Below are 26,562 nucleotides of genomic sequence, written 5' to 3' on the forward strand. Positions count from 1 at the left end.
GATCCTGAATCTCTCATTAACTGAATAAACTAACATTGGAGCCAGTCACTGGTGGCTCATGTCTGTAATAATAACTACTCAAGAGGCTGAGGATCCCAGTTTAAACACAGCCATGGCAAGAAAAATCTATGAGACTCTTAGCTCAAATTAACCACCAAAAAGCCAGAAGTAAAGCTGTGACTCATGTGGTAGAGTGTGAGCTTTGAGCACAAAAGTTCAGGATAGCATTTAGGCCCTAAACTGAAAGACTGGCACACAGAAAAAAATTAACATTGGGGAAAATATCTCTCCAAACTTATTGTTATATAAGCTAAAGACTTTATTGTTTGAGACAAATGAATTTTGAGTTTCCTATCAAATGTAACAAAAAGCAATTTATCTGATATAAATAGGCATTATTATGTTTTTCTTCCACATAAAGAAACATTTTATGATATCAATTAGATTGTGAGACAATGGAAATTTAAGGACTTCCTCTCCTTCAACAAGGTCCTGGATGCCTTATAGAGAAAACACTTCAATTTTCAATAGTGGCTCACTGGTAAGTCCACTTGGTCCCTTTAGCATTTAATGTCATACGTGCTATAAGAAACAAACCTTACAAGAAAACATACATGTAAGGCAAGTATTATTTGACTTGCAACAAGATACAAATTCCCTAACTGGTTTGAGTTGTACTTTATTACTCACTATCAAAACAATTCTGAAGTCAGGCATGGCTGGTTCAAGACTATGGGTGGCTGATAATGGGAAGATCATAGTTTGAGCCCAGCATAGGAAGAAAGATCCCTTTCTCAACACACACCTCAGTAAAGCAATATACATTTGTCATCCAAAACTATGTGGGAAGCTGAGTGGTTTCAAATCAGCCCAGGAAGAAAAGTTCATGAGATTCAATGTCTACACATTGGTACGTGCCTAAACAACTATAAAAAGCCTAAAACAAGCAGAATGCTTTCTAGGCCCTCATTCAAGTCCATTCTTGGTACATAACCAGTTGTAGGCTACCTTGTACTATATTGTAAAACTCTATCCAAAAGAAGTTAATAAGTACTGGTTGAATGTTTTGATGAGAATGAAGTGAATGACTAAGACTATATATAAAACTTTCTTCAAAGCTTAAAGTATGAGAAGTACTTGGAATATAATACATGGCAACTTAGAATATCAGATGATTATATGAAATATAGTATTTATAAAATTACAGAGTAAAGAGAATTTGTCATTATCACCTCTAGATGAAAAACAATGGTTTGTGAGATCTGACTGTTGTCATTTTATTTTATTGTAGTGCATTGTGCTGAAAACATGGAGATTGAGAACATGTAAGCTTTTGGGGCTTTTTTCTGCTTTGTTTTGACCTGCATAAGCAAAAAGTTGGCAAGACCCCATTCCCACAATTCCAAGTTTGGTGGTTCATGCCTGTGGAAGCATAAATAGGAAAGTATAAATAGGAAGTATAAATAGGAAAACATAGGTACAGATCAGCCCAGGCATAAACTCAAGATCCTCTCTCAAAAGTAACTTTAGCAGGGTAAGAGTGCATAATTAGCATAAGACATTGACTTCAAACTCTGATACTGAAAAAAATCACACAATTCAATCAACCATATTAGCACTTGCTCATAAATAGTATTTTAATCTCTCTAACTTAGTAAATTCAATGCTTACATTAGGTTCAATAAAAAAGAACAAGTCAAAAATTAAAATAAATTTAGTAAAATCCTGTTTCATTTGTAAAATTTGTTTTTCATTGTCATTAGCTACAAGAGGTTTAAGGATCCTATTTCAACAAAATAGCAAATGTCATCACAGACCTTTTGGTTAAAAGCCAGCAGAAGCTGCTAAAGGAATAAAGAACAGTTGGACCTGGACACATTATGACGGTAAATAAACTCAAGCATTGATGCATAAAATGAGAAATCTGCTTTCTTAAAATGAAAGGAGACATGTGACAGATACCACACTAAAGATGCCTCTGCAAAACAGCATGGAGAATTATTTCTATTAAAAACAAATTTTTATAATAAAGATGTAGCCAAAAGGCTAAGGTGGTTCATTTATCATGTTAATTAGCAAGAATACATTTTGAAAACGACTTCTGTTCCATGGTTGCTATCATCAAAAGGAGCTGGAATGGTGGAATGATTACATTTAAAAAGAAAATCATTAGAGGATAGCACCAAATCAGCCAACCAACTGGCAATCAGTTGAACATCAATTCCATAGTCACTATAGTAGATTAGAAAAAAAATATTAAGACTGTCTCATAGGCTCTCATATACAATACTGATAGGAATATAATTGGTAAAACAGCTTTGGAAAGTAATTTGGCATGAACTGATCCCTATCATTCAGAAGCGTAAAGTTCAGATATTCAAATGCCACCTGGAAATGCCATAATGCATAACAGTTTGGGATTCTGGAGAGAAGTGCATTTGAATTTCACAAGCCACAAGGCTGGCAAACAAGGCAATAAAGTTATTTAGGTATTGAAAACAATGCTTAATATAAGATAGATGGGGGGGTACAAATTTGATGTGCAGACTCTTGTTCCATACCTGTTTGTATATCTAATTTTCAAATAAGAAGAGATAGAAACTAGAGAACTTTCACCTCAAAGTGAGTAAAGCAGATTAATGGAGTAAAGTTGCTAGAATATCACTTAAGGTGAGATGAAAGTACTAGGCAAAGGCAGCTATGGTGTAGGAGGCAACAAAAGGAGTAAAGAAGGCAAAGGGGGGTTACATTTCAGGTACATGATTAAACTCTCCTAGAGGGGAAGTACTGGGAGGATGTATATCCTTGCTATAGTCAAAAGGAAGTTGGTGGTAGAGGCCTTCATGGTGGACATACAGCACCTTCTGTCCAGGAGAGAAGAACAAAGGTGTGTATATAGTCCACAAAATGAAACTCTAGACATAATTATAAATGCCTTAGTTGATTATAGAAAAGTGTTAAGATTGTGTTTGGACTGTGACTCAAGTTGTAAAGTACTTACCTGGTGTGTAAGGACTAAAGTTCAAACTGCAGTACCACCAAAAGTAAAACAAGAGCCAAATCAAGCGACTAGTTAGAAGAATGAGTTACAAAAAGGCCAATAGGAATGATTCAACTTTGCAATATAGCTTTCATTTTTCTCAATATTATCAGGTAATGATATGAAGAAAGTCTCATGAGCAAGTTGAAGAGCCAGACAGGCTTATTTTAAGTCTTATCCCAATCACTTATTAACTGTATTACTTCAGGAAAATTTATTTAATACCTTAAAGGCCTTACAGTCCTTGTACATAAAAGTTAACTTCAATAGATAAATGGACCAAAGAAAGCTGTCCATATACACAATGAAATACTATTCAGTCATAAAAGAATGAAATTCTGTCATTGGTGACAGTGTGGTTATAAATTAAAATCCCTTTGTTAAATGAATTAAGTAAGACAAATACTTCAAGAAATTACTCACATATGGATTCTAAGAAAACAGACCTCATAGAGGAAAAGTGGTTACCAGAGGCTGGGAATGATGATGAAAAAAGAGGAATGGGGAGATAACCATTATGTCCTGTACATTTCAAAAAGCAAACCAGAGCCAGACACCAGTGGCTCATGCCTGTAATCCCAGCTACTCGGGAGGCTAAGATCTGAGGATCTTCGAAGGCAGGAAAGTCCAGGAGACTCTTTAAAAAAAATTTTTTTTGCCAGTCCTGGGACCTGAACTCAGGGCACTATCCCCAAGCTTCTTTCACTCAAGGCTAGCACTCTACCACTTGAGCTATAGCACTACTTCCAGCTTTTTCTGTCTATGTGGTATTGAAAAATCGAACCCAGGGTTTCACGCATGCTAGGCAAGCACTCTACCACTAAGCCACATTCCCAGCCACTCCAGGAGACTCATCACCAATTAACCAACAAAACCTGGAAGTAGAGTTGTGGCTCAAGTGGTAGGTAGAGCACTAGCCTTGAGCAAAAAGCTCTGGGACAACATCAGGTCCTAAGTTCAAGGACCAAGACACACACACACACACACACACACACACACACACACACACACACACACACACTTCTAAACAGATTTTCAATACTTTCACCATAAAAAATGATGTTTGAGTAAATATGTTTAATTTGCCTTGAATAATGTACATGTTTCAAAATATCAATGGCACTTTATTAGCATGAACAATTTTGATATTCAATTAAAGTAAATATAATTTAAAGAAAGACCTTTATAAAGTGGAAACTATTATCAACCCAAGAAGTTTTAGCATTAACTATTGAAAAGCTAACATATTTTCTCTATTGATATTGATATACTCTTTCCAAACATTACAGTCCACTGAATGGTCTATCAAAGACTTTAACAATAGCCAGGTTAGGTAGCTCAGCCTACAATCCTTGCTATTTGAGAGGTAGACATCAAGGGATCATGGTTCAAGGACAGCTCATACACAGAAGTCCTGAGATTTCATTTCAAGCAACAATTAGGCCTTTGTGGTGAATGTTTGTCATCCCAGCTACAAAGCAAGCACAATTACATTGAACTGTCATCTTCAAGGACATAGGGAAGCAGAAGCAGGACTGCAGCCAGGCTATCCTGGGCAAAAAGCAAGACCTTACCTCAAATATAACGAATGCAAAAGTGGGTGGAGACCTAGGAAGCACAAAGCCCTGAAGTTCAATCCCCTCAGTTCTGCCAAAAAATAATAATGATATTCTTTAACTTATTACTCCTCATTAAGGAAGTAGTGATACAAAATGAAAATACAGACTAAAAAATGGTCTTGGTAACACATATTATAATATTGAAAAATATTAAATTTAAAAAATATATTTTGCTAAAGTGAACAGGTAGCTGGGCCTGGTGGTGCATGATATAATTTTAACACTGGGAAGCTGAAACAGGAGTATTTCAAATTTTAGGCAAGCTTGGACTATGTAGCAAGTTTTAGGCCAGCCTCAACTACATAAATGAGACTTTGTATCAAAAAAGTGAACAGAAAAATAAATTGTGATGTGGTTAAATATAAAATCATAAAGCCAGGCAACTGATGATTCATGCCCGAAATCCTAACCATTCAGGAGATTGAGATCTGAGGATCATGGTTTGAAACCAGCTCAAGCAGGAAAGCCTGTGAGACTCTTCTCTTCACTTGACTACCAAAAAGCTGAAAATGGAACTGTAGTTCAAGTGGTAGATCACTAGCCTTGGGCACAAAAGCTCAGGGACAGTACCCAGGCCTTGAGTTCAAGCTCACTTTGGGACTGGCACCAAAAAAAATACAGAAATAATGTTAAAATGATTTAAAACTAGGCATTTTAAGACTATGAAAAAACTATAATTAAAAAACACTGAGATATAAAATTGTATAAAGTATAACTTACCAATATATATTTTAGAAAAGACTGTATGTAAAGAAAGCATTTAATATACATGGCAGAAAAAATCATAAAAAAGAAATACAACTCATTTATAATTATCAACAGATTCTTATTTTTCTGCTCTTTACTGTTCTATATTTTCTTATTTCCCAGCTTTGAGCATGTATTATTTGTCATCATACAAAAATCAACACATAATTAACCGGTTAGATGAAAAAACATGTAATTACTTCCTGCAAATAGTCCATAAGCTAGAACAGATAACATGATTGTAAGACCAAATGCACATTGACACTAATCTAGATGGGGCTAAGTATTACAAATATTCAAAGAAGGATTATGATCATTAGCAATTGATATGACAAAAGGAAAAATTTCACAGAACATTTCATGGATTGTAACTTGCATTCTACACTGCATATGAAGGCAGACTGTTTCTTAGTTTTATCCATCATGTCTATCACAAAATAATTTTGTGGAGAGTATACATACATGAGGGTAGAAATAGAATAATATAAATACATTTCTTCAGTTCTTGGGATTTGTTTAACTAATATCTGCTTAAAACATTAAACTTTGTGTTGGAATTGAGACAAGATTTGAATCCATGGAATTCTTACAATTCTTACCAGGATGGAGATGTATAGAGAGCCAAATTATGTATGTGGTGCTCAACAGATTAGGAAAGCTACAATGACGGAAGTATACCGTGAAATTTAATATAAAATGGGAAAGTTAGATGAAGGGAGAGATCATGATAGGTCTTGAAAAACAGGCAAAGAATTAATGTCTCAGGAAATGGTAAGTCAAGGGGTTGGGGGTTTAATTCAATGATACAATGGTAGAGTACCTACTTCAAGTTCCAGCACCACCCCTCTCAAAAAATTGTAATAGTTTGGAAGCTAATAATGAAATTTTCTTTTTTGGGGGGGGAGTCCGGTAGTGGGGCCTGAACTCTGGGCCTGGGCACTATCCCTCAGCTCTTCATCTCAAGACTAGCACTCTACCACTTGAGCCACAGCGCCACATCCAGCTTTTTTTTTCTTTTTGCTTATGTGGTGCTGAGGAATCGAACCCAGGACCTCATGCATGCAAGGCAAGCGTTCTACCACTGAGCCACCTTCCCAGCCCAATGAAATATTCTTCTAAATATTTCATATAGTTCCTCTCATTTTATTCTCAAAATGAACTGTGAAATTGTGGGGTTTTTTACAACAAGAAAATAAAGACTCAGAGATTGGTATTTCATTCAAAGTTACATATCTCTCAGTCAGGATCTAATTCTAGGATCCTAGCTCTTTAAGACTCTGGATAAGGGGCTGGGAAGGTGGCTCAGTGGTAGAGTGCTTGCCTTGCATGCATGAGGCCCTGGGTTGGATTCCTCAGCACCACATAAGCAGAAAAAGCTGGAAGTGGTGCTGTGGCTCAAGTGGTAGAGCACTAGCCTTGAGCTGAAGAGCTGAGGGACAGTGCCCAGGCCCAGAGTTCAGGCACCATGACTGGCAAAAAAAAAAAAAAAAGACTCTGGATAAGACCAGAAAACAGGTCCAAGAAGATACCAGAAAGAGTGAGATAATCATAGATCAAAGATGTATGTTAATTCAGTGGTCCTCAAACTTCAGTCAGAGGTATCATTATTAATTCATGATTTTTCAAATATGTGTATATATATATATGTATGTGTGTATGTGTGTGCATATGTGTGTGTATATGTACACATTATGTGTTTAAGTATAAATGCATGTATTTCTTCTTTGTTCTAGCTTTGAAACAATGACACAACAATGGTAATAAGCAAACCAAGCATCCAGATCTTAGTTTCTATCACTATTTAATTTTTTTTAATTCAGAGTTCCTTGGAGAAATAGCTTATTCCAAGGCTGAGAAAGTAGAAATAAGACTAAAACACTGTGTAGTGCCAGAATGTAAGGGGATGCTTAAAAAAACAATTAAAATACATTGAAAGGACATAGAAATCAATGTAAAGGGACTCTACATTTCCAAATCATTTAACCTTTATGATGTGTATTTTTCATCTGTAAATCAGTATTAACAGTACATATCCTATAGGTCTGTTGTAAAGACTAAATATGAAGAATTAAGTGCTTACCATGTACAAGTTCCAAATTTGGCCCTGATTGGTCAAGTCTGAAGTCATTTCCACAAAAAAGTAATAAGAGCATAATTTATTATAAGCCATAGGATAAAAATATTTAATTGTATACTATAAAGAAATACATAAATATAAGTGTATTCATTTAAGAAATTAGTAAAAAATGAAAAGTTTACTATGGTCGAACTTAATATAGAAAAAACTGAAAATTAAAATCACCTTTTGGCAAGTGTCATTATAATAATTATTCAGACAAGAATCATCAATAGATGCTAAAATTACTGGGCAAAAGTATGTGAAAACCTATTATATGTATTGTCTCGTAATACCGTCCTGTATAGTCTTATAAGATCTATAATCTCAAAGGGAAGAAAATGACTTGATAGTGGATAAACCTGGTTGATACTACCTAACCAAGTTGTCAGGGTTAACTCAAGGTAAAGAGTCTCAAGTCTTATATCAACAATGTACACCAACAAAGGTATACAAAATGTATACCTTCTTACGTAATCACAAAAGAGTTAAACATAAAAATAGATGCATCAGACTACAGACAGAGAGCTGGGAGTGTAGTTCAGTGGTAAAGCACTTGCCTAGCATGTACAAGATCTGGGTTCAATCTTCAGCACTGCAATAAAAGACACTGAAGATACATGAGTAGTTGAATAAAAAGAATTAGATATAGTAAGGTAAGTTGGTAAAAATAACAAAACTGAACTGACCAAAATAAAGTTCTACCATACACACTTGATTTTACAACACCATTTCTGAAAAGTTCAGCATATGTTAAAGTATTGTGGAAGAAAGTAATCAGATATCATCAGGTAAATTTTTTTCCTTCAATTACCACAAGTAAAAGTTGCTTTATGAATCTAATTTTAATATTGTTACTGCACAAAACCATACAATATGCAAGATACAGATTTCAAACTGACCTTTTAAATAAAGCCCAAAGTTCTTTCCACTATGCTATGCTGCTGCTTCTAACTTCTGCAGAAAGAGATATAACTCCCACTATCCTTTCTATTACAATTTTGTATCCAAAAGTAGGTATCAGAGATCCAAATACTCTGGAACACTAAACAAATATCTGTGGACTGCATACACGGGGGCAGTACAGAAAAGTTTGTAAGGACAAAAATGCTAGAATTAACTTGTGTGAATCCAAATTTTGCAGCTCTACAACTTACTACCTACATAATTTTTGGCAAGTTACTGAATTTCTATGATTTAGAGTTTTGTCATCTGCAAAGCAAGAACAGTATGTACCTTATAGGTCTGTTGTGAAGATTAAATATGAAGCACAAGTACTTAGTATGAACACAGCCCTGGGTTTGATCTCCAGCACCCCCCCCCCCACACACACACATACATACACACACACACACAAAGACTATGACAACATACTCAAAAAATGTAATGATGCCGGGTACTGGAGGCTCACGCCTGTAATCCTAGCTACTCAGGAGCCTGAGATCTGAGGATTACAGTTCAAAGCCAGCCTGGGCAAGAAAGTCCAGGAGACTCTTATCTCTAATTAGCCACCAGAAAACCAAAAGTGGCACTGTGAAGCGCTAGCTTTGAGCTGATGAGCTCAGGAACAGTGCTCAGGCCCAGAATTCAAGCCCTACAACTGACAAAAAAAAATTAGGGCTGGGAAGGTGGCTCAGTGGTAAAGTGCTTGCCTTGCATGCATGAGGCCCTGGGTTCGATTCTTCAGTACCACAAAAGCAGAAAAAGCTAGAAATGGTGCTGTTGCTCAAGTGGTAGAGTGCTAGCCTTGAGCTGAAGAGCTGAGGGACAGCTTCCAGGCCCAGAGTTCAGGCCCCACACTCGACAAAAAAAAAAAAATGTAATGAATAATGACAATGAAGACAGTGATGGCAAATTCTTCCTATGGAGCAGTATACTTACTGAAAAAAAAATGTTTTTCAGGCCACAAGATACAAAGTCTAAATTAAAGAAATATAGAAACTATTTGACACAAAACTATTTGTATAGCAATAGTAGTATAATCTTGCATACTATCTATATCCATTTGCATAATTTTAAGTGATAGCTTACTGAGTTTGTAGAAGTACGTTCTTCTTAATATGAAAATATGTTATACTACTGGGTGTGGTGGCACATTCTTGGGATCACAATACCTAAGATGCTGAAGGAGGAGAATCATGAGTTCAAATTCAGCCTGGGCTACAGAGCAAGTGTCTTAATAAAAATGCCATTTTTATCAGTATGAATAACCCTTCTAACCTAAAACTGTTATGTTCTCTTGCTGCTAGCTCTTCCGCATATCCCACCTAATCAACACTACCTACAAAAAGCTCTTTCACATATTTGTAATATCCAAATTTGGCATCACTTCAGCTGTAAAGAAATCATGTACCTGAAAAAGTAAAACAAACTTAAAAGTAAAACAAATCACGTACCTGAAAAAGTAAGACAAACTTAAGTAGAAATGTTCTTCCTTATATAAAACCCTCAATACTAAGACTATTTCTGTCAACAGCTAGCCCCAGCACCACCCAGTTTCACTCTGGAGAAGGTCACTAATATCTTCAGCACTGAGCAGATCCCATTCATATTTTTGAGATGATTGGAACTTTCATCTAAGATAGTTATGTGTGAAGCAGGAAAAGAAAATCACTGGTCTTAACAGTAGCACAATATTTTAATGAGAGGAAAATGGGATATAAGATGTACATTAAAAGTTATATCAGATCCAGGCACCAGTGGCTCACCCCTGTAATCCAGCTACTAAAGGGGTTGGGATATGAGGAACATGGTTCAAAAGCAGCCAGGGCAGAAATGTCTGTGAAACTTAACTCCAATTAACTAACAAAATCAACCAGAAGTAGAGCCGTGGCTCAGGTTGTAGAGTGCTAGCCTTGAGCACAAAACTCAAGGAGTTCAAGTCCCAGGACCAGCACACAAACACAAACTTAGATGGAAGTAAAAAATATTCCTTGGTACACATTTTAATAGTCCAAGAGAACAATCTTGCTCATAAATTCTGTCAATCATAAAAAGAAGTCTCATTTTTAATATAAATTGATCTACACCAGTATAGTCAGTAATGTGGCATACACAATTATTAGTGACAAGGCCAAATGAAAAAAAAGACAAATATTTAATGAAACATTGAAAATCTTTGCCCTTGGGCCAAATGCCAAGAGCAACGAGTACCAAGATGTTGTTTTTTTTTTTAAGAAACAATTTTCAATAGCTCCACTGTTTTTTCAAACAGCCTGTAGTCCTGACCAGCCAAACCTTACTCCCTCTGTACCAAAAAAGCAATTTAAATCACTTATCTGTTTGGATGATAGCATGCATAGTTTAAAGTATTTGACATGTATGCTTTTTTTTTTTCAGTAGATTTGGTGCAGTAAGTATGCTGTGCTTATTTAAGAGTTCTTATTGCTTGAGTACATACTTTCTGAACAACAGAAAGAGGACAAAGAGATCTGGGGCATGATGAGTATTATAGCAAAGGTAGACAACAAACTTTAAAATTGACCCAGATAAGCTACAACATAGCAGCTGTATATAAAGAATAGTCACTTGACCATGTGAAGGCCTAAACCATGGTGTCATATTTTTTAAACCACTCATTATGATCACTCCTATATAACACTTAGTTTGTCACCATCCATTTGTTCTTTGGAGGATTATGTGAAATAAAGGATTATGGGCTCCAAGCTAGAACATTTTGTGACATAGCAATTCATTCATTCCTTTACATCTGCCTTTCATGGGTCAGAACAACAGTGGGGATCCTTTTTTGAAGACATATACTAAGAAAGTAATTCTACCTTCCCAAACCCAAGTGGAATTTTTTGCTCTGTCATTTCACATGCTCATCTTTACCCCTTGTAATAAAAAAAATCTTTGTCCTTTGAAAAAGCAAACTTCTTTTAAACAGGTGGTCTGAAAATTCTAGGTTGTTCAAGTGCCTTTGTGAATTAAAAAACAAACTGTAAACAATCAATCCAAAGCAAAAACAAGAACAATAAAGACCTAAAAGGCCTGAAGCTTGAGGCCATCAGCTTTCACCTGACACTAGTGTTAGTATTTGCATAGCAAGGATGTCTTGAGGGCAACTCAGGTCAAAGGCTTTAGTGCATAGAAGTGAAGGTAGGTTTATATAGCTTAAGGAATAAGAAAAGGAGAACTTTACGCCAGCGCTTCACACTATGATAGAAGGTTAAATTTAGAAGTGCTAAAATATTAAAGTTGAGGTAACGTTTAAAGTGTTTGTGTGCTCAGTACAAGTAGGGAAAAGGCTAGCCAGCGGGCAGGGAAATACCCCAGAGCAAAGGAAGGCAGGAAAAAATTTTAAATATCCATCAGGCTCTAATGAGGCAGTAATATATGCCTCCAACCGAGACTCTGACTCTTCCTTAGCCTCAGCTCCAGAAAAGCTATTTCTAAATACTTTAAATTCACCCTTGCACCAACATTGTAAATAATGTTTCTTCCCAAACAAGTAAAAACAAATTTGAATTCCCAAGCCTTCAGGTAAAGGGACCAGAGGTGGTTTCGGTGTGAGAATGCTGAGATTGGGCGGGGGTGGGGAAGATGTTAGAACTTACCGCAGCCTCTGCCGGCTGTCCCCAAAGACTCAGGGCCAGTAAGAACAAGCCGGCAGCTAGGTTGACTCCACGCAGTTTCATACTTCTCCGCCTCCCGCAGTTGCTTCAGCACCCGCACGAAGTCCCCAACTGGCTCTCGCCAACTGACATAATCTTGAGGGTTTATTGGGAGAGAGCTAGAGCCAGAGAGCGACAAGCAGGGGTGTCCCAATTGTGCAGGTCCACTTGAGTAAAGAGAAAGAAGTTTTTTAAGTGTACAGAGATTTGGAGAGAGGGGAGAAAAGGAAGGAAAAGAAGCTGCTCTTCCCTTCCCCCCTCCCCTCCCCGAAGCAGGGTTAAACAGGAGCACTTTTCTCTGGCGTTTAGACTTGCGAACTTTTTCAGTGCTCTGCCCCACAGATCTACTTCCCTCGCTCGACCCCCCTCCCCCGCACAGCCCTGGGGAATTTGAGTATCACTCCGCCACCGCTGAGGGAGGACTCTGCAACCTGCAAGGGACTAAAGCTCAGTTATTTGGGGGAGGGAAACTTCTAGGGCAGTTGACTGGAAACTATCAGTTCAACCAGGAAACTTTTCTTATTCGTTCTTATACCTTCCGTGCATAATACTCGTCTCAGTCTAGTCCCACGCTCATTAGTGTGAATATTAAAGCCAGTTATAAATAAACCTGGGATGGGACTATTTTTTAGCGGATGGATCTCAGACAGGCTGAGCGTTTTATTGTTAATCATTAGAAACAAATTTTGGTCGCTGTTCTTTGTGCTGCTAGTCTTTTCCTTCAGGTTGTTTACAGGACATTTTCATTGTAGAGGCATGAAGATAAATGTATATTTATAAAGCAAGTAAGAACATGGACATATATCTGAGTGAGAAGATTTCATGTCTGGAGGGACATAAGTACTTCAGTAAACATTATATAGCTGAATATTTTATAATACATTCATATTTTTATTCATCTATGTTGAAGGTTATAATAAATATATGCGTGTATACTGACCTAATATAAAATATATTGATGCTCATAGGTGTGTTTTGGTAGGATTTATAGCAGGAAATTAACTTTTCCACACTTTTCTTAGAAGGAACATAAACACCTAATTGGAAATACATATGTAAAGTTAAAAGTAGTTGATTCATTATCTCCTGAATAAAGTACACTTGAACTTTACTTTGAAATTTCTGATCGATTATTACAGTAGCAAAAGATCCAGAAAATAACTTTGTGGAGACTTCTTGGAGAGTCTTTTAAGACATTGGGCAAATAATTATTCAGAGCATTTCTATTATCTCAATACCTGGGATTAACCACTTTAAAGTTTTTCTGTGTTTTTGGATGTGATATGGGTGCATTCATCCTGAGGTTCCACTGAGCTTAAAATAAGCAGATTTACAACTCCAGAGACCCCTGCCACTGACGCAAGTGCTTAATGTGCGATTTGAATAGTGTTGTATGCTTTGGGGCTTGTGTTTAAGGGAACTTTAGGGCTATTTGTGTGTGCACTAGTATGCCTAGTTATTCATGTGTGACTTCACAAAAAGATTTTGGGAAGAGTGATGCTTACTGGCTTGGATCCTAGTGTACAAGTCTCTAGAGGCCTGAGCTTAAAGCTGTTAAACACTTGGAAATAGTTGTGCGGTAGAAGTGCCCAAAAGACACCCGCTGCCCAAAGGTAGGGAGGGGTGATTGACAGCAACCAGCCCCTCCCCTTTCCCCCTCCATTCCTTCCTCTCCTGGCGCATGGAACTATCTCCTGAGTGCAGCAAGTTGTAGCGGCACTGCAGAGCGTGTTTCCCTTTGGGACACTTCTTATCTAGAAGCTCACTTTGGTTTCTTCTAAACTAAGCCACTTCTCCCTTTTACCCTGTCCTGAACAAGGAAACAGCCGCCAAGCATCAGGGGAGTCCCTATGAGCCAGCGCCGAGGAGCCGCTTAGCAGTCTCCCCGGACCCAGCTCTGGAGGAGCCGCAAGCATGCACCCAGGGTGAGCTGACACTGCTTGGAGCCCCCCTTCTCCTTCCTATTTTGTGCTGCTTTTTCTGACCGGGGCTATACTTGTACTTCTGTCATTCCATAGAAAGTGGGAGCAAGCACCTAAAAGGAGTTGGGAGTGCTATTTACAGACACGGGATCCTAAAATCTCGAAAGCCCATGTTACTTACCCTCCTTCTCTTTGCAGGTTCTGGCTGCTCCTAGTTTCCTTGTGTCTGAGCAAAGAATTGGCAAAAGCAGTAAGTCTTCTTCTGACCCTGTCCCTCCCCCCTTTGAGCCTCCCTTCCCCGTTCTCCACCTCTTGTGTATGTGTTGGGGGTTTGCATACTGAGTGTTGCACCAAAGGAAATTCATGCTACTCTCCTTTCTAATGGGAATATAGTTTATGGAGAGGAACAGCAATCACCATAGGCAATGTCCTTGGGACACAGGCATCTTCCTGAACTCCTCAGTGCGTTGGGAAAATAAAAGTAGAAACACAATATCCACACATTTCTGTTCCCGAGAATTTAGGATTACTTCTGATTACTTGCATCTGATGATTTCCTCTGCATCGATCTGCAAAGCAAAAGAAATACAATTTTTCCCTAGTCTACAAAAATATGAATTGACACATAAGCTAGGAGTGGGAGGTGAGTACCAAGGAGTGCCATAAAATTTATGGAAATTGAACTTAAGGTTTGCTTGCAAGTGCTTCCAAATGTTCCAGGAACCACAGATGATGTTCAATTCCTATATGATGCTTCCTTTTACTCATGTTTTTACACCATCAATAGGTAAAAATTGAAGTGTTTAAGTATATAATAAATCTTACAACTTAACATTTCAACAACTGTTTAGATATATCCATCAAATCATCTAGAGATTGTGGGCAAAGGAATTTTTATAGACAAATGTTCAAGAATAGCTTAATGGATCTCAGAAAGTGAAAAAAAAAAACCAATGGAATTACCAGGGTAATGTCACAAAAGTGGAGTGTGTCAAATAATTCAAATAATCAGAGATACTGATACTATGGGTTTCCAGGGCATTGGCTATTTACTATTGTAGAAATAGTTTGACTGTTGAGTTCAAATGTGATATTTTTCAAATATTCAGAACTGTTTCACAGATCTTCTTTTAAATAACAACCAAAGTTATTTACTATATAGATGGCAGATAAATAAATGAAATATTTTTCTTATTGCTTTTGATCATTTTAACTGATTGTCATTTTCAATATTTAAGTACTAATTTTGAGCCATAATTCAACTTTTTACAATCACATACTACACTTATGTAAAATGTGTAGATTTATTCTGCATATGATATCATTCAAAAATAAAATAGTGAGGTGCAATGTTTTCTCTTAGAAAGAAAGGATAATGCCAGAAAATTTGAATTCTAAAATTTTGGAACCCTTTAATTAGAACATCAGCTCTTACTTAAGTTTATTCAATGTGGTAAAAAATAAATATTGAGCTAAAGCTCTCTGCACTTTCCATCTGATTCTTCCAGGATGCAACTTTAGATACGAGTTACCTTGAGGGTCAATCTACATTTATTGAAAATGTCAGGGTTTGATTAATTAACAATTTATCCACGAATTTTGCCACTTGTAAAAATGTCATGCTTGGGCAGAATACCTTCAGGCTCCAGCTGATCTTACTCTATGTACTTTGGGGAAAACACTGTAGATCATTCTAGAGAGCTAAAGATTCCCAAACGCTATCACTGAAAGTAACAGAGGATGATAGTTTCAAGTCTTTTAAGTACTGAAGTGGGTCTCCCAAATAAAGCACTAGTTTTGTATGTGGAGTCTGCTTTTATCCCATTCTTCTACAACATCATCTGCTATATCAGTCTGAGTGACTATAGTCAGACTAAAGTCTTGAGATTCACTGATAATACCTTGTTTTTATCCTTATTTGAATCCATTGAATCCAGAACGGCTTTCTTCATTGTGTTTTACTTATGCACAGCATTGTTAATCTGTATTTTTAGTTTTGGAGAAAATGGTAAAGAGAAGAGAAAATCATAAGATAAGGTCTCAGAAGATGTTACTTCTTTTTGTTTTAGATTGAGTTGTGGGTTTTTTTCTTATGGTCTGCACTGGATTCTCCCAGTCTCAATTCCAGTTTATTCTCTAAGCTTGTACTATTTTTCCTCTTTCATTTAAATTCTCTGCACTTTGGTAGAAAAATATTAATAAAAATAACTTGTAATTAGATTGACAGCAGTTCTGTTACATTTCATTATGAGAAGGTCTTTTTACTATCAGACTCAGGTTTCCAATAATACAACAGTGTTGGTAAACATTTTAAAGCTACAGTTAGGTGTTTTTGAGGTATTTCTCAGAATTTAAAAAACAATTCTCTGTAAAATAATGGAAAGATAAGTATTAAGAGTAAGGATTGGGGGTGGGGGGGTTAGCCCAGAGGAAGGGTGCCCGCCCAGCACGCACAAGGCCCTGGGTTCGGTCTCAGTCCTGCAAAAAAAAATGTAAGGATTTAATTAAGCGTTTCCATTAAATTAAAATTTAAGAATGAACTACATTCAGGTGAAGCATTTACACAATTCATCAGAATGAGATAGAGCCTAGAATGTCAGAATATTAGGAAATTTCTTTTGTTAAGTGCTTGGCTATATTTTGTTAGGTGCTTAAGAGGCTATATTATACTAGGCACAGAAAGATAAACATTTATTTGAAGATAACTTCAAATTCTTTATCGCATTTTTATAGGAATTTTCTTTTTCAGATAATAGTGGTCATCAACTTCCATAAAATATATGCTACTTGATATTTTTTCTATCTCTATACCAGTAGTGGGTTTTGAACTTAGGGCTTTGCACTGGTTAGGCAGGTAATCTACCACTTGAGCCAAACCTTCAGCCCTCTGCTTGATATTCTTCAATTCAAATGATAAATTATCTTCATGAACTTGCATTCTGTTAGAACAAAGACTAGAAACATACAAATTTTCACCATAAGCCATCGTGTTGAGAAGATAAACTATATCCTAAATTAGTCATAGTCCCTATGTGTTCTTCTCATTTTTCCATATTCAAATGTGTCTCCATGAAAGACTCTAATACAGCCAAATATACTGAAAGCCAAAAGCCCAGTAGGAAATTTATTTAGGTGTAGAGGAGAGTAGTAAAGGGTGAAATCATGTCTATTAGGCACATTGGAGTCAAGGTTTGAAATACAAACCTTTTTCTTTTTCTTTTTTTAATGGTCATAGGGCTTGAACTCTGGGCCTGGGCTCTGTCCCTCAGCTCTTCAGTTCAAAGCAAGTGCTCTACCACTTGAGCCACAGCACCACTTCCAGTTTTCTGGTAGTTTATTAGAGATAAAGAGTCTCATGGACTTTCCTGCCTGGGCTGGATTTGAACTGCAATCCTCAGATCTCAGCCTCCTGAGTAGCTAGGATTACAGGCATGAGCCACTGGCGCCTAGCTCCAACCTTTTTCTTGAAAGTTGTAACATCCAATTTGCTTCTTTCCACTCTAATGTTCTCAGGCATTTTAGGAGTCATCAAACTATGAATATCTTTTTAAGAGAGTTCAGCATTGGAGAAAACCCCTTCATACTTTTAAAATGAAGAGGAGAATTTGCAACCCTGAGCACCAATGACTGACTCCTATAATCCTAGGTATTTGGGAAACTGATTAAGGAAGACTGTGGTTTTAGGCCAGCCTAGCCCAAATGTTCATGAGATTCCCATCTCAACCAATAGCTCTGTGCTGGTTTGCATCTGTCATCTCAGCTATAGTAGGAAGAGTAAAAAGATCATGGTTCAGGCCAGCCTGAGCAAAAAGCAATCCCTTATCACAAAAAACAGACTAAAAAAGACTAGAGGTATGGACCAAATGGTACAGCACCAGTCTAGCAAATGTGAAGCCCTGAGTTCAATTCCTAGTACCACCAGAGAGAAACAGAGACAGAGACAGAGACACAGAGACATCGGGGAAGTATTTCTGAATTGTTAGTCCACTTTGCTTGCTAGTTATGAATGATTACAAGGTGCATCATGTATATATGTGTTTATTTGAACAGAGAATAATCTGGGCTGAGGATATTTACATAGATAATACATGGACAGTAATATATTTTCATTACTACTGACAGATTAAAATAAACATGCTTTAAAACAGGAACAGAAATAATAATAGATAGCATGTCATTGACCTAGTTACTTTATTTATATAATGATACGGATTGACCTCAATTACCAATACATGTTGATCATTGCTTGTTTGAATCATGTAGCTTTAAATTGTATATACTTAAATAGTTTGAATTATATTGCTTATTTGAATTGCCCTATAGTTTTGCCTCTATATGTGGAATATTGACTGTTGAGTTGTCCTTTAGTAAATGGAAGATAAGACACATATGTGTAGAAAGAACGTATTTAGAAATTACTAGATAACGTTAAACCTTCTGCTTGTCCTAGTGAGATAGATTCTAAGGGTTTTACTGGTTTTAGAGTCTAATGAAATGCAAATAGAAGACATGATGAACATACCCAAGAGAAAATGATGAAGGAAAAATTAACTAGGAGAAATTACATATTGTCTTCACTTCTTTAATCTATTCTTCTCCTAAGGTTCCTATTTTTCTTCTACAAGCAGTATTGGAATCTCTTCCATTATAAAAATAAATTCAGTGAGCCAGACGCTGGTGGCTCACGCCTGTAATCCTAGCTGCTCAGGAGGCTGAGATCTGAGGATCGCGGTTCAAAGCCAGCCCGGGCAGGAGAGACTGTGAGACTCCTATCTCCAATAAACCACCAGAAAACCAGAAGTGGCCCTGTAGCTCAAGTGGTAGAGCGCTCGCCTTGAGCTGAAGAGCTGAGGGACAGCGCCCAGGCCCAGAGTTCAAGCCCCATGACCGACAAAAAAAAAATAATAATAAAAATAAATAAATAAATAAATTCAGTGGAGCAAGGATAAAGATCTGAGTTCAAACTCCAGTATCATCAAAAATAAAATAAAAGCAAAACCAAAACAAAACCCAAAATAAAATACAGAGTTTAATTTTCTTAAGTAATTCTAACATGTTCAATGCTATCACTGATAATTTTCCATAACTGTCTACTCTTCTTTAACATCCATTTATCCTTTAATCTATTATAGTGTAAAGTGAGCCTATTCCATCAAAATTACTCATTCAAATGGCTGCTTCATTATCAAGCCAAATGGGTTCTTTACAGGTTCCTTTCTGATTTTCCTGCTGTTTCATGTGTTGTTTTCCAATTATTTTGAAGCCTCCTTCCCTACACTTTGCTATCCAGAACATTATGGCTTATTGGTTGCCCTGCAATTCTCTAATCTTTTAAACATTTTATTCACTTAACAAATATTTATTGAGCAATCACTGTACTGCAAATAGTATATAAGGTCCTGGTGACACACATTGTTAGTAAACAAGTTAGGCATGATCATTCTTGTTAGAGAGCTTACGGTCTCTATCTGCTCATGTCCCCAAATGGTGGCTTTTTGCAGCATTTCATCCTTTCCTACCTTCTTGACTTAGTGATTTTTAACTATGCCTCTTGTGCATTGATGACTGTCAGATTTATGTCACTAGCCCTAATGTCTCTTTTGAACTCTAAACCTATTTTCAATTGCCTACTAAGCCCTGGTTCCTGTCTTTCAACGAATTGATATATACAATGCACTTAAAATGGTGGCTGGAGTTTATTAGGAGCACTCAACTCAAACTATTTTTATTTTATTGCCCCAAACAGAATACATCTAAAGATAAAGCTATTTTCCACTACTTCTGTTGACACTACACAACAACCCATTGCTACTATTTTATCTTTGTTTTTATCACCATCCACCCTATTTCAGCAGGAAACTGCATAATCAATCATCAACTCTCATTGTCTCCTTTCTTCTCAGTAAGTTCCATTAACTTTACCAAAAATCTGTATATGCTGACTTTCCCATTGATAGTGTGTGGCTGCCAAACCTCATCATCATATATCAATAGCTTCCAAGCCAGCCTTCCTACCTGTTACTCTCCTCTAATCTCTACCTTGTCACCAGGGTTATTTTCTAACAACAAATCCAATTATGTTTTGTCTTGATTTAAAACCTTTGTTAGTTTCCAGTTTCTTCTACAGTAAAATACACACTCCTTCCTTTAGCAACTCAAGGGCCTTCGTTTTCTGGCCCTACCTACTTGTCCAGGATCCATCAGGCCTTCTCAAACTCATAGTACATATTACACTTCATTTAAACTGAAGTATATATATTTTAATTTTCTTCAATAATTCTAACACTTTCAATGCCATTGCCGCCGATTTTTCAATAACTATCTATTCCTCTTTAACACTCATTTATCCTTGGATGTATTATAGTGTAAAGTAAGCCTATATCATTCCCAAACCATATCATGTCCTCTCATAACTCTTTGTTATTGGGTATACAATCTTATCAGATTAGTATATTCATTTCATAATGTCTACTGTCTCCTTTACCTAGAGAAATTTTACTCAATCCTTAATATCTATATCAGATGTCATTTTCACAAGGAAATAGACTCAAACTTTTAACATGTGTGTGCCAGTCCTGGGGCATGAACTCAGATTGTGGGTACTGTCCCTCAAGGCTCAAGGCTAATGCTCCACCACTTGAGCCACAGCTCAACTTACAGCTTTTTTGGGGATTAATTGGAGGCAAGACTCTCAAGGACTTTCCTGCTCTGGCTGGCTTTGAATCACGATCCTCAGCTCTGAGCCTCCTGAGTAACTAGGATTACAGGCATGAGCCATTGGTGCCTGGCTCAAATTCAAACATTTTAAGAATAAATTTGTTCTCCCTTCACTGTGATTCCAATCTTCTTTGGGCCTCTTGGATAGATGTGGTATTGAAATTTCCCTGCTTACCTGACAACATTGCTTTCTTCATCCTGTACTTAATGTCAGGATACTACCAAGAATGTTGTGAATGGTCAGCATTACTTTCAAGTGAGTACACAGATCCACAGCTCTCTTTCTTGTTTATCATTATTTTTCTGGTACAGAGCTTGAACTCAGAATGTTGTGCTCACTTGGCTTGCTTGTTCATGAATGGTGCTCTAAGACTTCAGCCACATTTTCAGCCAGCTTTTTGATTGAGTGTTGAAGACAACTTTTCATTTTATCAAACATTGTTACCCCCTCTGTTGTTTATTGGCACTTTCCCTCCCCACCCACCAACAATGCCCCCCATTGTAAAGTTTATTTCCAAAATAGTGTTTTGTGAGTATTGCTGTTGGCATTGGTTCACCTTTTGTCCTCTGCCTCACCATTTTTTTTTGTTTCCTTCCCTTCCTCAAATCAGATAAACATATATACAAGACACAGGGTGCCAAAATCAAATACAGTGACCACAGGGGATAAAGCAAAGGGGGAAAAAACAAAAGAAATAACTTCATACAGTACATTAAAAATAACAACTTTTCTGCCTCAGTTATCTTCAAACCTCAGTCTTCCTGACCTCAACCTCATCAGTAGCTAGGATTATAGGTATGAGCCACGCGTACCTACAAGGCTTTTCCTTGTCTATCTTAAAAATTACTGATAACTCCAATAACAGTTGCTTTGATGCCAAAATAAGATCCCATTTTGGGGGCTGGGAAGGTGCCTCAGTGGTAGAGCGCTTGCCTTGCATGCATGAGGCTCTGAGTTCGATTCCTCAGCACCACATAAGCAAAAAGAAAAAAAGCCGGAAGTGGTGCTGTGGCTTAAGTGGTCGAGCACTAGCCTTGAGCTGAAGAGCTGAGGGACAGCGCCCAGGCCCAGAGTTCAGGCTCCACAACCAGACCCAAAAAAAAAAAAAAAAGAATTCATTTTGGTGGTGTAAGGTTTAAGGGAAATGTTGATAGAATAGAGATTTTGCTGAAAGCTGCCTTTGCCTACATTTCCTAGATTTTTTTTTACTAAGTTTATCTTTCTGAGGCTTAAGTGATACAGGAATAAGACCTTCTTCCTGAGGTATTCTGTAGGCTGAGTAAAGTTAGATAAGATAATGTGTGCAAACATACTGTGGAAAATTTAGGTGCTAAATACCCATTTCATTTCCCTTAGATATCTTCTATTTCTTTTAATTTCCAGGGAAAACAAAAACATTTCCCAATTTGTTCAAATAGTATATGAGAAGATGAAAGAAAGTAAGGTGTCAGCTCTCTGACCCCTTTTCTCATTTGTAGATTATGTGTCTAGCATGATTATGCTGTTCCTCAATTGTCTTTCATCTTTCGTCCCACATTTACCAAAGTAATGATATATTTTTAGTGTTTCAAGTTTACAAAGCACTCTCATCTCTTATGTTATTAGTGGGTCAAGAGTTTCCTGTGACACAAAATCAGAGGGAAACAGGAAAAATACAACAGAGGGGACCATCAGCTGCACCATCATTTTCTTTTTTTTATTTTATTTTATTTTATTTGAGAACATACTGTACAGAGGGGTTAAAATTACATGGGCAGGATAATGCATACATTTCTTACCAAGCATTGCAGCCTCCTCCTTTGTTTACCCTTCACCTCCCTTCCCAGCCTCCCCCCCCCCAATCATACCCCCCCTTCCCCCCGCCCCACACCGACATTGTAAAGCTGGTTTTGACATGACATTTTGTACTTCTCATTGTTGCAACAGGTCCACCTGAATCCTTAAACGACTTGTTTGTCCCCATCTCCTCCACATGTTATACTGACATCAAATATAGTGAAAGCGGGGGTTACACTGTGGGGGAGGTACATACAAAGCAACAAAGAGATAATCTTATAAATGCGTTAGAAACACATGCATGAAAGAAACAAAAACATTAAAATACATATTTGAGGGTTCGTTTTCCTAACATCACATTCTCTGACCTTTTCCGCTTGACTCATACCTATACTAGATATTGCAAATAAGGGAAACCATGGGACCTATGTTTCTTTGGGCCTGGCTTACTTCACTTAATATAATTTTTTCCAAGTCTTTCCATTTCCTAACAAATGGGGCAATGTCATTCTTTCTGATGGAGGCATAGAATCCATTGTGTATATATACCACATTCTCTTGATCTATTCATCTACTGAGGGGCATCTGGGTTGGTTCCATATCTTAGCTATGGTAAATAATGCTGCAATAAACATTGTTGTGCTGGTAGCTTTAGTGTGGTCTTTTTTGTAAACATTAGGGTAAATGCCCAAAAGTGGGATTGCTGGGTCATAGGGGAGTTCTATGTGAAGTCTTTTGAGGAACCTCCATACTGCTTTCCAAAGTGGTTGAACAAGTTTACATTCCCACCAACAATGAAGTAAGGTTCCTTTCTGACCACATCCCCTCCAGCATCTGTTGTTGTTAGAGTTCTTGATTTTTGCTGTTCTAACCGGAGTGAGGTGATATCTCAATGTTGTTTTGATTTGCATTTCTTTTATGGCTAGGGATGTTGAACATTTCTTCATGTGTCTATTGGCCATCCTTCTTTCTTCTTCAGAGAAGCTTCTCTTTAAGTCTTTCGCCCACTTATTTATTGGGCAGTTGTTTCTTTGAGGATTTGTTGTTGGGTGGTTTAATTTTTTGAGTTCCAAGTATATTTTAGATATGAGACCCTTGTCCGTTGTATGGCTTGTAAAGATCTTCTCCCAATCCGTGGGCTTTCTATTGATCTTGCTAGCTATGTCATTTGCCCTGCAGAAGCTCTGCAACCTTATGCAATCCCATTTGTCCAACCTTTCTTTGATTTGTTGTGTTTCCGGGTCTCTATTCAGAAAATTTCGGCCTGAGCCAAGGTGACCTAGGGTTTCTCCTATTCCATCCTGTAATGTTTTCAGAGTGTCTGCTTTGACTTCAAGGTCTTTGATCCATTTGGAGTTGATTCTGGTGCAGGGTGATATATAAGGCTCTAGCTTTAGTTTTCTACATGTAGTTAACCAATTTTGGCAGCACCATTTACTGAAGAGGCTGTCTTTCTTCCATTGTATTGTTTTAGCTCCCTTATCGAAGATTAGATGGCTATAGGTCTGTAGGTTCATTTCTGGGTTTTCAATTCTATTCCATTGGTCCTGAGGTCTGTTCTTATGCCAATACCAAGCTGTTTTGATTACTATGGCTTTATAGTAGAGTTTGAAATTTGGTATTGATATTCTTCCAGCAGTGTTCTTTCCGTTGAGGAGCGTTTTTGCTATTCGGGGTCTTTTATTGTTCTATATGAATTTTTGGATTGCCTCTTCTATTTCCTTGAAGAATGAGGGTGGAATTTTGATAGGTATTGCGTTGAATTTGTAGATAGCCTTGGGAAGTATTGCCATTTTCACGATGTTAATCTTTCCAATCCAGGAGCATGGGAGGTTTTGCCATTTTGTAAGTTCTGTGTTGATTTCCTTTTTCAAGATTTTAAAGTTTTCATCATAGAGGTCCTTCGCTTCTTTAGTTAAGTTAATTCCTAGGTATTTTATTTTTTGTGGGGCTATTACAAATGGAGTTGCTTTCCTAATTTCAGCCACACTTTTCTCATTGTTGGCATACAGAAAATCCATTGATTTTTGGGGGTTAATTTTATAACCTGCTACTTTGCCAAAGTTTTGAATCAGCTTGAGTAATTTGGGAGTGGAGTCTATGCACCATCATTTTCATTGATGAAAATGAACTAAGCAACTCAAAGGTAATGATGGGAGGGAAGGAATGAGAGGGAGAGAAGGAACAACTTACATTAGGCAAGAGGAAAGAAATGTACATATCATCTGATTTGGAAGAAATAGTTGTAGAATTCACAAACTTTATAGACCATGATAATGACAATTTGCCTTGTGAAGGTTAAAATGTGTTTATGACTTTAACTAAGTATCACTATCCCACAATACTGTGAAATTTATGAAATTCAGGTAATCACTTAATCTCAATAAAAAATTATTTTTAAAAAAGCAACAAAAAAGAGTTCCCTATGAAATATTGTAACAAATATTCTCATCCCAAGGATAAAAATGATTTAGCTAAGATCATCTATTCAAGAACAGGTAGTATCTTATCTTGGGTTTTTTAAAATCATCTCTTATCTGGACCCCCTTCAACAAAACTGACTGTTCTGGGCTCAGTCTTCTACAGTTTCCCCACCCATTTTGCTGATATCAATCCTCTGTTCAGGCCACAAAACTTTTTCTAAAATACAGTCTTCATCATGCCACTCCTTTGTATCAACCAACTTCATCTCCTGTTGTCCTGTAGGCTCAACATACCATGTATTTTTGCTCTGATGTTTTTCCTTTTGTTTCCCCATCCTCTCTCTCTTGTCTCTAGAGATGAACATATTCTTATTGCCTTAAGGCCCAGTTTAGCATTTTTTTCTGAAATCTCTCATTAATTATGACTTTCTGTCTCTTATCATTGTTTCTTTTTTTCCTTCCTCCAGTGAATATTTAGTCCCTACTATGTGCTAGATACTGTGGTTGAACCTGTTAGAGGAAGAAAAATGTCAAATATTAAACCAGTATGGCTAGAACACTAAAAGAATGAAGTACAAGGAGGAACTTAGAACATTTTGTAAGATGAAGCTAGAATAGGACAGGAAAAAAAAAAAAAACCTATTCTGCATTTTTATTTGTTCCAAGCATTTTGGAGGATGCCTTTGCTATGGCCTGTTTCTCTGTAGCAGGTGTAATTGATATTACAGTTACTGTTGGCCATTCCCTCTCTGTCCAGCACAATGCCAGGCTTTCTTTATACATGGAGGACTCATTCATTCAGCATATACCTTCCCCTTCCAGATGGATAAAGTTTAGGCAAACTCTGAAGTATGTGTCTATGCTCAAACTTCTTTGTAATCCCATGTTTAAGTCTGCAGGCCCATTTCCTGATTGTTTCCCTTCTAAGTTTTCCAGGGATGGTTAAAAATAGCTTCTCACTTGGAGCCAAATACTCCTAAATTCAAATACAGACTCAACTATGACTTTAGAACAAATCATTAAATATATTATTAGTCATAATATTATTTCTATCAGTATTTATCTCTTTTCATCTATTCTGATTGTAGCTCTATTAGAAATGGGTAGATCATTTTGCTTAACATCATTTTATATGGTCACATGTACATAGCTTTTCACCCTTTCTGCTTGTCTGGTAGAATTATCCTAGATGTATATTAATTATTGCAAATAAGGGAAACCATGGGACCTATGTTTCTTCGGGTCTGGAATAAATACTTGATATATTTTTTCTAAGTTTTTCCATTTCCTGACAAATGGGGCGGTGTCATTCTTTCTGATCCATTCATCTACTGAGGGCATCTGGGTTGGTTGCATATCTTAACTATGGTGAATAATGCTGTAATAAACATAATTGCGCTGGTAGAGGTTTATTTTCTTTGTTGTTGTTATTTTTAATGTATTATGTGATTCTTTTGTTTCCTTTGTATGTTCTTCTCCCTATGGTATAACCCGTTTTGTCACTGTATTTGATTCTAGTGCCCTGCATCTTGTATATACATTTTTCTAATTTGAGGAGGGGAAGGAAAATAACAAAATGCTGAAA

At 37.0% G+C, this 26,562-nt stretch overlaps 1 protein-coding gene and 1 long non-coding RNA gene across 6 annotated transcripts in view; one reads left to right on the top strand and one right to left on the bottom strand.

Moving 5' to 3' along the window:
• The window catches only part of Col4a5 (collagen type IV alpha 5 chain), a 205,850-nt gene extending 193,394 nt beyond the window's left edge, over window positions 1–12,456 (bottom strand). For all 5 annotated transcript variants that reach the window (XM_042690045.1, XM_042690044.1, XM_042690043.1 and 2 more), the window contains exon 1: window positions 12,082–12,456. In XM_042690045.1, coding sequence (XP_042545979.1) covers window positions 12,082–12,162 — 81 coding nt within the window. In that variant the 5' untranslated portion in view covers window positions 12,163–12,456. The remainder of the gene's footprint in view (window positions 1–12,081) is intronic.
• Window positions 12,457–13,822: 1,366 nt separating this feature from the next.
• Window positions 13,823–26,562, top strand: part of LOC122116412 — a 130,575-nt gene continuing 117,835 nt past the window's right edge. The window contains exons 1-2 of the long non-coding RNA XR_006148956.1: window positions 13,823–14,063; window positions 14,259–14,310. This is a non-coding gene — a long non-coding RNA (uncharacterized LOC122116412). The remainder of the gene's footprint in view (window positions 14,064–14,258; window positions 14,311–26,562) is intronic.

Source organism: Dipodomys spectabilis, unplaced genomic scaffold (assembly GCF_019054845.1).
Source record: "Dipodomys spectabilis isolate Male_0828 unplaced genomic scaffold, ASM1905484v1 ptg000132l, whole genome shotgun sequence".
Taxonomy (NCBI): Eukaryota; Metazoa; Chordata; class Mammalia; order Rodentia; family Heteromyidae; genus Dipodomys; species Dipodomys spectabilis.